This window comes from Vipera berus, assembly GCF_964194415.1.
Source record: "Vipera berus genome assembly, chromosome: 1".
Taxonomy (NCBI): Eukaryota; Metazoa; Chordata; class Lepidosauria; order Squamata; family Viperidae; genus Vipera; species Vipera berus.
Genome location: NC_138202.1, coordinates 331,426,895 through 331,440,936, shown reverse-complemented (window position 1 = coordinate 331,440,936; position 14,042 = coordinate 331,426,895). Strand labels below are relative to the sequence as shown.

The window sequence follows — 14,042 nt, the reverse complement described above, 5'->3', positions numbered from 1 at the left end:
CCTCCCCTCCCGCACGATCGGAGGCGCCATGGGCTGAAAACTAAACCGAGATGGAATCTCCCAGTCTGAACCGGTTTGAGCCGGTTCCGAGTCTGTGGCACTAGAGGAGGAGGAGCGGGAAGAGCGGAAGGAGAAGCAGCAGCAACGAAGGAAAGCGAGAGCCGGGGGGGAAACGAAAGAGCGAGTGAGAGCGAGGGGGGAATTGTGTCCGAGAGAAAGAAAAGCAGTAGCCCCACGCACTCGGTTCCTTTACCGCCTTTACCGTGTGGGGAGGGGCGGGCGAGCGAGAGAGGAGGAACTGCTGGAGGGCGCGCGTGTGCGAGGAAGCAGAGCGGGGTTCATTAAGCGCAGGAGTGGATTAGCAGGAGGAGAAGCAGGGGTTTAAAATAGAAGGGACGGGGCTAGGTATGGAAGCGAACTGAGGGGGAAAGCAACCCGTGCAGTGTGGGAGCGTGAGGAAAGAAAGGGAGAGGCAGCCCAGCCAAAGACTGGCCGTCTGACTGACTCCCGATAGTCGGGTGGTGAAAAGTGCTTCGGAGTTTTTAAAAATTTGGGGACTCCCGAACAGGCCTTGTGGGGGGGGTCTGCCCAAGTGAGCATTTTCTAGCTTCCCCATCTATTTAATTTTGGAGTGGGAAGGAGCGTGGTGTGGGAGTGTTGTAGGCCCCTAAATCCCCCCCCCATTGGCAGATCTCCTTCAACTTCAGTGTTCAGCCTTGACTGCATACCTGTATAAGGCAGTGAGGGAGTCTCCTTAAAATCGTTGTGTTTTAATATATAAAAAGTATTGTTTATGTGAGGGGGGGTGTAGAAACGCCCCCTACAACTAAAGGTTTTAAGGAAAGGGCGGGAGAGAGAAACAGGTAGAGAGTGCTTTCTTGCCTGGAAGACTTGTCTCGAATCAAGTCGCATCCCCCCCCTTGTGTGTTTTTTCGGGGTGGCTGAAAAAGGGGGTGAATCTTGGGTACACATTTGAATGGACGGCCAAGCCCTGGTTTTTTCTATGGGCGAATTTGTAACTTTGAGTTTAAGAAACAGAAAGTGATTTGTGTGTTGCCCTCTCGGCCCTTTTTTTGTAATTCACCTTTTTTCCCCATCCCCATTAGTTAGTAAGTTGGAGAGTTGTGGGGAGGGTGGGTGGGCTTTGAATGACTTTTGGACTGCTTATGAAAAGAGAAAGATACTTTTCTTTTGTATCTGTGTTGTGGGGAGTTGAGAAGGAAGGAAGGCTGGACAGATCTCTTCACTCCTCCTCCTCGTGCTTTTTAGCTTTGCTTGGATTTCCTTTTTTTTTTTAACTGCTCCTCTCCACTACTTGCTTCTCTAGAAGAAATAGTTGTGATACTCAATTAGGTAAGTGAGAGCTTTCAATTAATGAAAACACGTGTATGGGACATTAAGCTGGAAAGGGAGGGAAGAGGGCTTGCTGAAGTAAGTTGGGATCTAGAGGAAAGCAATCCCCGGAGAAATCAACTGGAACTCTTGTGCAAGGGGCTAGATATGAAAAGATATACTAGAAAGACTGCTTTATGCTTAGCAATTGTCAAATGCATAATTTTCATTTGAAATAATGGTTGCCATCCCCTAGGCCTAAACTGTATAAATGGTGTGTGATAATCTTGTTTCCAACGAAAACAAAAATAGGAGTGCGAAGTACGAAGCTTTTTTGTAATATAGAGATATGAGCGGGTCGTTCTTGAAGACTTGTACTTGCAGCCACATGGAAAGCAGAAAGAGAAAGGGGCGTGTATCTCAAAGAGAGATAGGGCTTCAGTAGATGCCAGCTTTGGAGCAAAACGAAGTTCGAACAAGAGAGATGATGCTTGGGAAATCGGGAATAAAAGTAATCAGACAGGGAAGGGAAATGTAGCAGGATCCACCAACCTAGGCCATCCTTGGAGCATGGCGGTGGGACTGGAGCAAAGCAGCAAGTGTAGGTTAGAAAATGAGTTGGCTACTAAAACGTAAGCGGGAAAGAGAAGGGCCTGGCGGGAGATGAAAGGAGGGCCTTTTCTTATAGGTAGATGAAGGACAAGGCGGGAGACTGGGATCGGATAGAGAAAAGAACGAGCGTTATCTGTGAATTATTAGTAGTGGAAGTTTCCAGAAATATTTTTTGTGTGTCTCCGTGCAGCAGTATTGAAACGTCCGCCTGGATCACGTGGGGGCCCTGTATAGAAAAGCAGGGAAAGGAGGGAGGGGCTGCAGCGGCCCGGCTGTTTTTACTGGTCTTAGGGCGGAAAAGAAATCTATTTGTGCGTGGTCCGCTTGGTGCTGAAAAATGAAATCTGTGAAAATTATGAAAAAGTCACAATTTATAGCTTAGTTGTATGTCAGTAGCGTGGATGTCGCATGTTCTGCAGCAGGTCTGGTATTGGGGAAGGGAGGCAGCCGAGGCCTAACCAATGGGTGTGTGTAAGTGTGAATGTAGCGGTCTCCCTTGGATGTATCCCATGTGCGTATGGTTTCTCTGTTGGAGATTTAAGTTTTTAATTCGCTAATTTTTCTGTTAAGTTAATTTCTTGTTCCGAATAAACATTACCGAAGAGTCTGTAAATGGGGAGGGGCAGACTGCAGTCATTAAATACTACATTTTAGAGTCAGTTAAAGGTTTTTCATCTTACACAGCTCTGACGAGATTCTATATGAAGTACCTAATTTTGAACATAAATAAAACTTCAGGAGGCCTACATTAAGCAGCAGCACATGAATAACTAAAGATGAATTGGTTGTGCTGAAGTTAATGGATTAAGATAAGTGCAGAGATAGTGTTAAGTTGTAAGTTTGTTAACTCTGATCATTGAAGGATGATTGTCTAAATTTATTTCAAATGTCATTGTATCCCTTTTCAAATTATTTGATGTATACATGTTACAGATTAACTAGACATACTGATTAAAATACTTAGCTTAATGTCTAATTTTTAAGCTTGCAATGTAAAGTTTTTCCACTTTACGTTTTGCAATTAGTAAATATATACAGCGTTAATGTTAAAAGTATCTAGATCTTACAGAGATGAGGTGTCTACCCTTGCCCTTTTGTACTGTCCATTAGAAGCAGCTGTGTCATTTTAATGAGATCATGTGGTAAGAATGTTTCTATTCCATTGACTGGTTCTTATAAGCCATCATTTCTTATGATAGTGAAGTTTTTTCTTCTGTTCAGTCATACCAGTTCCCAGAGACTGCCTGGGTAGCCCTGCAGTTTCCTTGGCAAGGTTTTCAGAAGTGATTTGCCTTTTAGGGTTAAGAGAAAGTGACTGGCCCAAGGCCATCCAGCTGACTTTGTGCCTAAGGTGGGACTAGAACTCATGGTCTGTCAGTTTCTAGCCTGACCACTACACCAAACTTAGTTAAGAAAATAGATTTTTCTTAAAGGAAAAGTAAACATCAGTGGAAATTGCATGTAGGTGCCACTACAAATTTCCTATGTGCATATAAATTGTTCAAGGAAATGTATAATCAGGAATGGAACTAGTGCTAATTGAGATTTAGAACTACAAAATTAAGTACCTGATAAAAATGTGCAACTAGGTATTGAAAAAATATGTATAATTTTGTCTTGTTTTGGACAGCAATATAAGGAAAATGCTTCTCTGTCATACTAAAGATGTCATTTCCAATAGCATAGAAAGAATGAACTATATCTGACATATGTAAACATAACACATTTGGAGGCGTGTACTTGGTTAAATTTTGTTCTCAATAGCAGACAGTATATACAATTTACCATAAGAGGACTCTATGGATATTTATAGTTCAATCCTAAGGGAATTTAGACCTGCTGAATTCAATAGAAGGCTTTGTAGATTGAATGAATGAGATTGCAGCCGTAAATTAAAAACAACCTCAGCATAATCACCTGATAGTTATTATTTCTTTACACATTTGTATTATGTATTCTAGTAGAAAATATTAATGGAATCATTTCCAAAACAATGTGAACACTGGAACATAGGTAAGGCTTAGTTATAAACATCACTCTTCCAATCTAGTATCCCAAGATCTGAGCTACCATTCCATCATCAATCAGTATAATCTGACAGTAGCCATTGTACCATATTTCTGGTGGGCATCAGAGGCATCCTATTTAACTTAAGTAGAATTTTTGCATAGGGTAGGACTAGCATAGATATATATACTGCTCAAAAAATAAAGGGAACACAATGTACTGTATTTAATAGTAGGATGTCTTATCGTCTGTTCCCTTTATTTTTTTGAGCAGTGTATATATATTCTTTAAAAGTTGGGAATGGGAATCATGGGTTTCTTAAAGGTAATATGTTAAACAGGCAACAGACTTTCAACTGCTGATCATTTTAGTATGCTTGCAGAGAAGGCAAATAATTTTCTCTAATTTTCAGAAGTTGTTGCGTTTTATTTCCACTTAAAATGAATTACATTATCAATACAAATATTTATGATGGGGATAGATTACTATCATTCAAATTTAATTTTGTGTGTAATGTTTATTGATTTTGTAAGAATAAAATATTTTTACTTAAATATAACATTGAAGAGTCTTCATTTTCCCACATTAGTAACTGAGTTACCAGTGTATTCACACAGCATTCAATGTTCAAACCATCTGTGTTATGGTTTAATCATATGGCCTGGTTCAACAATGCCTTGAGAAGAAACCCCTCTGTTATTCCATTTTAAAAATCTATAATTTGGAATGTAAGATAGTCAATTCTTTAAAATGTAATCATATTTGTAAAATATCTTACTGAATATTTGAAAGTTTAAAATTATTTTTCACTTGATTTGTTTCTTTACAATTTCAGTAATCTATGCCAGCAATTATGACAATGTTAGCAGACCATGCAGCACGGCAGCTGCTGGATTTCAACCAGAAGTTGGATATAAATCTGTTGGATAATGTGGTGAACTGCCTGTATCATGGAGAAGGAGCTCAGGTAGAGTACATGATTGGTAATTAGATATCCATTAAGGGATTTAAGTATACTCTAATCTGCAAAGGAAGAAACAAGTTGTTCTCTTTAAGAATGACCTTATAGCTTGACTTGTAATAAAGAGTCCTGAGGAAGCAGAAATATTGCTTTAATAATATACAGGTAATCTTCAACTTACAACAGTTCATTTATGACTGTTCAAAGTTACAATGGCACTGAAAAATGTGACTTATGACTGTTTTTCACAGTTATGACCTTGGCAGGATCCCCATGATCATGTGATCAAAATTCAGATGCTTTGGCAATTGGTTCATATTTATGACCGTTGCTGTGTCCCACGGTCATGTGATCCCTTTTTGTGCCCTCATAAGCAAAGTCAGTGGGGAAGCCAGATTCATTTAACAGTGGGTTACTAACTTATCAACTGCAGTGATTCACTTAACTGTGGCAAGAAAGGTTGTAAAATGGGGCAAAACTCACTTAACAAATGCCTCACTTAACAGAAATTTTGGGCTCAATTGTGGGCCTAAGTGGAGTGCTACCTGTACTATAATAATAGAATCATAAAACACCTTAGAAAGAGTATTTTTAATATAATCTGCTGATGCCCAAGTTCAGTACAGATTGCATCACAGTACTTGAACTGGAAGGCCAATAGCTTAAACTTTTGGTGATCGTTCTTTTTAGTTTTATTGTCTGTGTGGTCCAGTAGTGAATAAGGCTATGGTCTTCCCAGTTGCAATGTATGGCAGTGAAAGTTGGACCATAAAAAAGGCTGAGCGCCAAAGAATTGAGGCCTTTGAAGTATGGTGCTGCAGAAGACTCCTGCGAGTCCCTTGGACTGCAAGGCGACCAAACCGGTCAGTCCTAGAAGAGATCAACCCTGACTGCTCTTTAGAAGGCCAGATCCTGAAGCTAAAACTCAAATACTTTGGCCACCTAATGAGAAGGAAGGACTCACTGTAGAAGAGCCTAATGCTGGGAAAGATTGAGGGCAATAGAAGAAGGGGACGACAGAGAATGAGGTGGCTGGATGGAGTCACTGAAGCAGTAGGTGTGAGCTTAAATGGACTCCAGAAGATGGTAGAGGACAGGAAGGCCTGGAGGAACGTTGTCCATCGGGTCGCGATGAGTCGGACACGACTTTGCAGCTAACAACAACTTGAACTGGAAGGCCAATAGCTTAAACTTTTGGTGATCGTTCTTTTTAGTTTTATTGTCTGTGTGATCCAGTAGTGAATAAGGCATGTTCCTGATGTTACCTGGAAGTTACCTGGAAGAATTTGATTCTGTAATTCCTGAGGCAATAGACATGAATTTTGAGTTAATTAACCTGGCCACCTGTTAGATTTCTGACCTGCTTGGTTAGTGAAGGCCTCCTGGGAAGAGATGATTGCATCTCTCTGGTGCTGACTTTGTCTCTGAGGGAAGGCTTGGAGGAGGCAATGATCCCTCTAATGAAATCATCACTGGACCCAACAGTCCTGAATGTTTGCCCAATTTCCAACCTTTCCATTTGGGTAAAAGTTATTGAGAAGATGGCTGGCTGTAGTCCTGCAGGAAATGAATTATCTGGCCTTTCTACAGTTAAGTTTCATGTCAATACATAAAATTGAGATGGCATAGATCACACTTGCTGAATGGCATAAAATTGAGATTGCATAGAAAAAAGAATGGTGCAACCATCTTAGCTGTCTTGGATCTCTCAACAATCTTAGATACAATTGATCAAGGTATCCTTTTGAAACCAACTATTAAGATTAAATGTTGGAGGTACTGTATTGGGGAGTGGGGGGTTGTCTTCTGTTTGGCTTGACAGGTGGGAAGAAATGAAGTCCAAAGATCTGGGTGCCCTGGACTCAACATCTATATAAAGCCACTGGGTGAGGGCATCAGTTATCACAGTGCCTGCCTTCATCAGTATTGATGATGCTTAGTTGTATATCTTGATCCCTGGCTGACTGCATGAGGATGTCAAAGATTTTGTCAGTTCCTAGAAGCAGTGGAGATCCAGATGGAGAGAAGGAGACTTGAAATCAATCCTACCAAGACCAAAGTGTTATAGATACCTGACCATCAAAAATCCAGAGATCTTCCGTTTCTTTTTCTGAATGGGATTGCAGTTCCCCACATGGAACAGGTGTGCAGTTCAGGAAGCTGGATTCTCGGCTTCTGCTTGAAATGCCGGGGGGCAGCTGTTGATAGGAAAGCCTTTGCACACATCTTGTCTTTGTGTGTCAATTACATCTTTTCCTTCTTACAGTCACTTAGGTTTTCCATGCGTGCACATTGCTGTGCACTTTGTTTGGGACTGCTCTTGGAAATTTAATTCCAGAATGGTGGTATAAACAGATATGGCAATGGCACAGTGTACCCATGTAACACCTCTGCTTTGTGAGTGTACTACTTTCCCTTATATTTTCCAGATGCAATTCAAAGTGCTGGTTCTGAGGGCTCTTTAAGTATAAGGCATACATATTTGAAAAATCATCTCTCCCATGGTATAAGCTCAGGCAGTCACATGCTTATAAGTATCTGATGTACCGGGACAGCATTTCTTCTCTGTTGCACTATGTGCCCTCTGGAACAGTATCCACCTGGAAAATTGAATGTCCCCAATTCTGCTTTAAATAGGCCTTGAAGGTCTGGCTTTTTACTCAATCTTGGGCTAGGATGGGCAGTGGCTACCGTTGTGAGGATTCTTATGTTTGTTCCACTAAGATGACCATTTTCTTCTGTTGTTTTTCTTTGGTTTTAATTTGCATGCTGCCCAGAGCTGAGCAAAACATACATATTTGCAATTGCTAATTGATTATTTGGTGCCATTGTTCATGTTCAGGACTGATGAAGATTTATCCTCAATGTTCTTTCATATTTATGATAGTGAATAGGCATGGAGGAATTAATATTTAAAAATATATTTTGCATTGTTTAGTCATGTTATAGAACAATATCCAGTATAGCTCCAAGAGACAATCCATGCATTTATATTTTGTATTTAGGACCTCTGACTATAGATGTTAAGCTCTAAAGTTGGATGCTGCAAAGCTTTACTTTGCTACTTACCTGTATTGACATTGTAGGTTCATAGCTTGAGTCTTTCTTGAGAGTACCTGTTACATATCTATCTCACATGTGTTGTGAATAGATATTCACACTTTTCAAGTTATAATCAGAACTATAGAGATTTTCCAACTATATGTTTCTTTGTCAGGTAGAGTGTTTTAAGAGGCTTATTTTTTCAGAACTTTAATAAAGCTATTTATGTGATCAAATATTAGTTTACCCATTTATAAGAAAATACTGGTCTCCTGATGCAACTTTATTTGCTAACTAGAATATTGAAGAATGCATAAGCCTCTATCTTAAAATCTGTGATTTTTGGAAATTGGCTAATGTGTCTCAGCTGTCTGAAATCTAGGTAACACTATTCCAAAATTACTTGTGCAAGCTACTTTGGTATTAATTATTTGTATCTAACTTTTTAGCAAAGGATGGCACAGGAGGTCTTGACTCACTTAAAGGAACACCCTGATGCATGGACAAGAGTTGATACTATTTTGGAATTCTCTCAGAATATGAACACCAAAGTAAGTACATGATTTTTAATTGAGTTCTTTCTTTCTTCCATTCAGACTTTGAGGAAGGTATCTCAATTTTTAGATTTAGTGTTTGTTTAATTTTTTTTGCTTGTTCCTGCAAATCTCTTTTAACTTAACCCTATACTATCACATGGTATTTCCATGAGGTTATTGGTTATTTTTTCTTGTAAAAGGCTTGAGAATTTGAGTCACATGGGATTGGTGTTAAAAATTATGGTTTGAATATGAACAGATTTGAGAACATTTTATAGCTGTATCATGTTAAGATTGTGTTTGGCTTTCATTTATATTAATGAAAGCCATATGCACATAACTGAGGGCAAGTACGTTCCTCAAATTTTTTTTTACATTGGTATTATTCCATACAGTTTAAAACAGGCTAGGCACCCCAGATACTTTCTTCTGTTGGATACAATTTATACTTCCTTTTAATACAGTTAGGCCATATCATCTGGCTGGCTGTAATGGACATTTCTCAGCCTTCTGCAGTTGTTTTTGATCTAGAAAATTTAGAGGTTTAAATATAAATTGTCAAACATATTAAAGTGGTTGTCATATAGCTGAAGAAACATGTGCATGGCCATGTTCTTTGCGTGCACACACATATACTTTGCTATACCTTGTTCTAGATAATGTACAGCCATGCTCCAAATAGTTCCTACAGAATTTGGATGATATTTATCAAAGTCTTATTTTTTAAAAAAGGCTTCGTAAATTTTAGGACAAGGTTAAGAACTTCCTCAAAGTACTAAATTTAAGTAACCATGTTTGCCTGTTTGCTTGCCTGGTAAACTTTGCTTTTTATACTCACAGACATTACTAATGTTTAAGTTGATTTATCAACAGTATTTTTTAAAACACAAATTTGTCTTGTGAAAAATGAGATGATTAGAGGAACAGAAAGAAAGCAACAGGTAAAGAATTCTTCAATTTACATAAATTGCAAATGATTTGGTGCTAAATTTATGCACTATGACATTTGGCTTTTATGCAGTCATTTTTTTTCTTAAAGCTGTTAACACTACCTGATATTAATCATAATGTTCCATTATGTTGATTGCTTGTAATAGGAAGAAAAGGGGTGTCTTCCTGTGCAACTGACACAGCTAGGCTTTGACGGCAGGCCTCCACAAGGTCTACCCTTTTGATTCCCTTTAACTGAATTCTGTTCATCAATTGCTTTTTTTCCTTGTTTTGGTTTCTTGGGTGGTGGGAGGGAATGGGTTGGTACATTGAATAAGTGACCCATAAAAATTTCTGCCATGGGGATCATGATACATTATATTTTGTCAATCTTCTATTTCTGTCCCATCCTTTGTAATTTCATTTTATCATTTATTTTGAAAATGTTTTTGAGACCTGGAGAAACATACAGTAGAGTATGTTTTACAGCTAGCGATTTTATGTGCATAAATTTTTGTAGGTAGTCCTGAGAACTTTTTTAAAGAGATTGTAGGCACTGGGAGGTTTTTTTTACTCAAACCCCCCCAGTTCTGTTAATTTTTAGAACTAAGTGTAAATTCTTGCATAACACAAGTAAAGAAAAACATGCTTGCCTATTTGCTTGCCCTGCTTTGCATATATGTAACTAAACATGCATTTGTGAAAGAGACTAGTACCACCCTCCAAGCTACATGAAAATATAGTCTTGTGGACTTTTCAGAATAATTTGAACTAAAGTTGCATTAATCATGTGAGCCAGAAAAGGGCACATAATTTTCTTGTAAATAAGTCCTTAGTGTTGGAGTGATCAGTTATATATACTTTGAGGGGATGCCTTAGCTAAGTACCCATGCTTTATATGCATAATTACTCACAATTGCTAAGTGGGTTCAGTGGAATGGAGTAGTGTGACAATAACCTCATACCTGTGCACCCTTATTGCCCCAGACAATTGGGTAAAATTTTGGGAGACAGAAGTCTATTTGTGAGATATTCTAAGCATCTTTTTGTATCAGTAAGAAGAAAGCAATGCTTCCTGCCATTTTGTGTCTCTAGGATCTTGCTGCAGGATGGCAATGAGGTGGCTATACTTTTGAGCTGTAAAAACTGTTCAGCTTTTTGTGTATCTCTGTGGTAGACAATATTTGAAAACTTGTTTCTGAAACTCCTAGATCTGTAACCAGCTACACTGATGGGTATCCTCTCCGGGGACAGAAATTAATGTTGGAAACCAGTTAGTCTTAAGAGAAGTGGAACTAATATTAAAACAAGAAAGATACTTGCACTGGTATCTACTGTACAATTTTGATTAGAGGGAATCATCGTAACAGGTGAAGTCTTGTCATGACACTCTGTTGTTCATGTCTGGTGCTTTGGCTGCTCTGGATGCTGTTATTTCATGAATGCCAGCACTGTTCAATAGAAATGTTTGTTCATTTAAGATTTAGGCTACAGTACAAAGAAGTTGCATGCATTGTGGAATAGGAAGAAGAAATAAGAGACTTGCAAATTGCTAGAGATTTGCTTGCTGTTTCTTTGGCATCAATTCTGATTGTCAAGAAAGCAACCTGCTGTTCAGTTTTAGATGTAGTTGTGTTTTTTCTTTTTCTTTCCTTTTTAATCTGAGAGACCTCCTGAAGAAACAGCAAGCAACACTCCACTGCTCTAGATGTGTTTTCTTAACATTCATAGATAACTAAAGTGCTTTTGATTGCAGCTATAAATTTAAAATGTTTTACCACCTTCTGCACTGGAGGTGGAATACCCTATTAGTTCTGAAAGAGGTTAAACAATAAACTTTGAGAGAAAAATGCAGGAAAAGCTAACACAAGTCTCAAAAACTTTTGCAGGAAGCACAGTGTAGTTTGGGACAGTCTACATTGTGCTATTCATTTAAAATGATCTTACATGATACCTCTGGCTGAAATTAAAATTACCCTATTCTGTATAGACACTAACAGTCTTGAAGAACTTTTATTCTTGACCAAATCTTGACCAGCCATCTTGTCACTGAAGCCTAATTTTGCCTTTCAGGTATTGCCTCCCATCTTCTCACTATCAGCAACTCTTTGACCCCTTTTCCTCCTCTCCTGTGCTATTTCTTTAAATATATTTTTATTTCTATGCAAGTTATGATAGAGGTCATATTGAATATTTTTATGCTGAGATAAAAGGAATAAAATGGGTTGAAGAATTTTCATTCCCTACAAATGTATTGCTTTCAAAACATGTGTTGGCAGGCTTACCTGGAAGGTAAAACAACCTCAAGGTACATATGGAAATGGTGAACTTTTGACTGAATACAAAAGTTAATATTGAAACTATAGCTATGGCTGTTATAGGGGAGAAATTATTGTACCTTGAAATAAACCTGCATTGTCTTGCTGTTCTTTAAGAAACACACCAATTAATTCTTAGGAAGCACATTTTTCTGAAGTGTTACTGGATTTAATGTTAAGCCCCAGTCTTAACAATTCAAATGACAGAAAGCCCATAAACACCCAAGTGGCTAAACCTAGCTGTATATTTGGAAGCTATAAATAGTCATTTAGGCCATGATTTTTGTTGACTGCTGATTTTCTCCCCTAAAGATAATTAATTTGGCTTCCCAAAACATTTTTAATTGCTCCCCTCTGGTGTGATCATGACCAAGCAGCAGGACTTTAGACTAGCAAAAGAAAAATGAGGAAAATGCATGGGAAAAGCTAGTAAATGGGTGATAGATTTGTTTTTGATCAACATAATCTTAATAAAGTGTGAATGATATCAGCTCAAATGAGAATCCTGAAAGTTGTTGTTAATTCCAGCATATTCACATATTTCACTTCTCCAATTTTCAGTATTATGGCCTGCAGATCTTGGAAAATGTGATAAAAACAAGGTGGAAGATCCTTCCAAGAAACCAATGTGAAGGTAGAGACTTTTTTTGATTGATTGGTAACATAATTCTTTAAGATGCGGATCTCATGTGGCTCTTTTTTTTCCTAATCATTGTACCTGGTCTTATATGATCTGTTGTATCTAACTAACTACTTTCAGTGCATTAGGACCTAATGATTAGGTGGTAGAAATCTTATCATAATACAATGCCAGATTAATAATGTTATTTGGAATAACACTGTTATTTATAAAGTTTGTGTGCTTTTGATTTCCAATTTGTCTAAACAACAGAGTTCACATGAGTATTGTTATTCAATCTAATCTAAATGTGAATATTCATACCTATTACTCCCTCATTAGCTAATTGCCATTTGTATTTGTGATAAGCAAGCTTCAGGTCTACTTGTAAAGCATGTGTGTAATAAATGATAATGATTGATTTCATTCTTCTTTTTTCCATCATGTCCTCAGTAGAACACTTGTTTATACCATACCATCCTATGTTAAGACAGCTGTTTTAACACTGACAAATGAATTTGTAATAGAAATGTCAAGAATAGTTGCTTTAGAAATCACTGGTGTGTAAAAGAAGTCTTGGTTAAAATTGAGACACTTACTTTTCCAGTGCTTTGGAGACACAAGCCAGCAATCGCTCTAAAACATCCTAAGCCACCATATTCCAGTGTTACCTTTTAAGTTATGGGAAAGATAGAGTTGATATTTGCAGAATGTTTGTTAAGGGGTTCCTTGTTAAGCAGAAGGCTCCGATATTGGCTGATTATATTAAATGAGCTGAATTCAGTGCCATCCAAAAACTGCTTGCTGTCTTGCATATAATATTGTTAGCATTTAGTCTGGCTTCTTGATTGAGGTTAGAGCAGAAGAACTGGGGCTACTATAAATATGTATATCACACGTGTTATACTAGCTTCAGCAAGCTAGTGAAAGAGATATCAGAATGAGACCGATTAGTTAATATCCTTACATAAAAACTTGGAATTCAACTAACATACTAAATAGAAATTTGAGTTTATTGTATAGAGTAAGACATAAGGCATGTGCTGTAACCTGGAAGTGGACTTTCTGAAGGTATTTATATGTTTTGTTTGTTTACTCATGTAAATCCTGAATTTATTTATTACTGAAGTGATAAATAAAAGATAGAGGGCCGATTTGGTCTGGTGGTTAAGGCTAGAAACTAAGAAACTGAAAGTTCTGGGTCCATCTTAGGCTTGAAAGATAGCTGAATAACTTTGGAGGAAGGAATACTAGATATGTTCACTGCCTTGAGTTATTTATAAAAAGTAACAGGTGGGTTAAAAACATTTTATGTTTAGAAGAAATAATGTATATAATATAGATTATACAGAGTTTTTAAGGCAGAGAATTTCCATCAGATGACAGTTTGTTGTTCTATTTGGGGACAATAAAGATACCTATAATTTATATGTTCCTATGGTGTCCAATGCTAACATCACCTTTATTTAATTTAGAACTTTTAGATAAATTTAAATGTTTTCAAATTATATCTACATAGCACTTTGGACAAACTTAAACAAATGCTAAAATCTTGCATCTTGTCAGAAAGATATGGGAGTGCCTTTTGTTCAAAGTAAAGTCTGCTGGTCAGATACTCAGTTTCTATATACTTGCAAATAATGTGGCTAAGGTTTAGTCAACTAAAACTACTCATCTAAAGTCCT

At 37.8% G+C, this 14,042-nt stretch overlaps 1 protein-coding gene across 6 annotated transcripts in view; it reads left to right on the top strand.

The window, feature by feature from the left end:
* The first annotated feature begins 1,152 nt into the window (after window positions 1–1,152).
* The window catches only part of XPO1 (exportin 1), a 70,669-nt gene continuing 57,779 nt past the window's right edge, over window positions 1,153–14,042 (top strand). For 3 of the 6 annotated variants that reach the window (XM_081313730.1, XM_081313729.1, XM_081313734.1), the window contains exons 1-4: window positions 1,153–1,353; window positions 4,787–4,918; window positions 8,404–8,505; window positions 12,300–12,372. In XM_081313730.1, the coding sequence (XP_081169856.1) occupies window positions 4,793–4,918; window positions 8,404–8,505; window positions 12,300–12,372 (301 nt within the window). In that variant the 5' untranslated portion in view covers window positions 1,153–1,353; window positions 4,787–4,792. Of the gene's footprint in view, window positions 1,354–4,786; window positions 4,919–8,403; window positions 8,506–9,603; window positions 9,652–10,675; window positions 10,791–12,299; window positions 12,373–14,042 lie in introns of those variants that run through there. The other 3 variants (XM_081313731.1, XM_081313732.1, XM_081313733.1) reach the window with 3 other exon arrangements.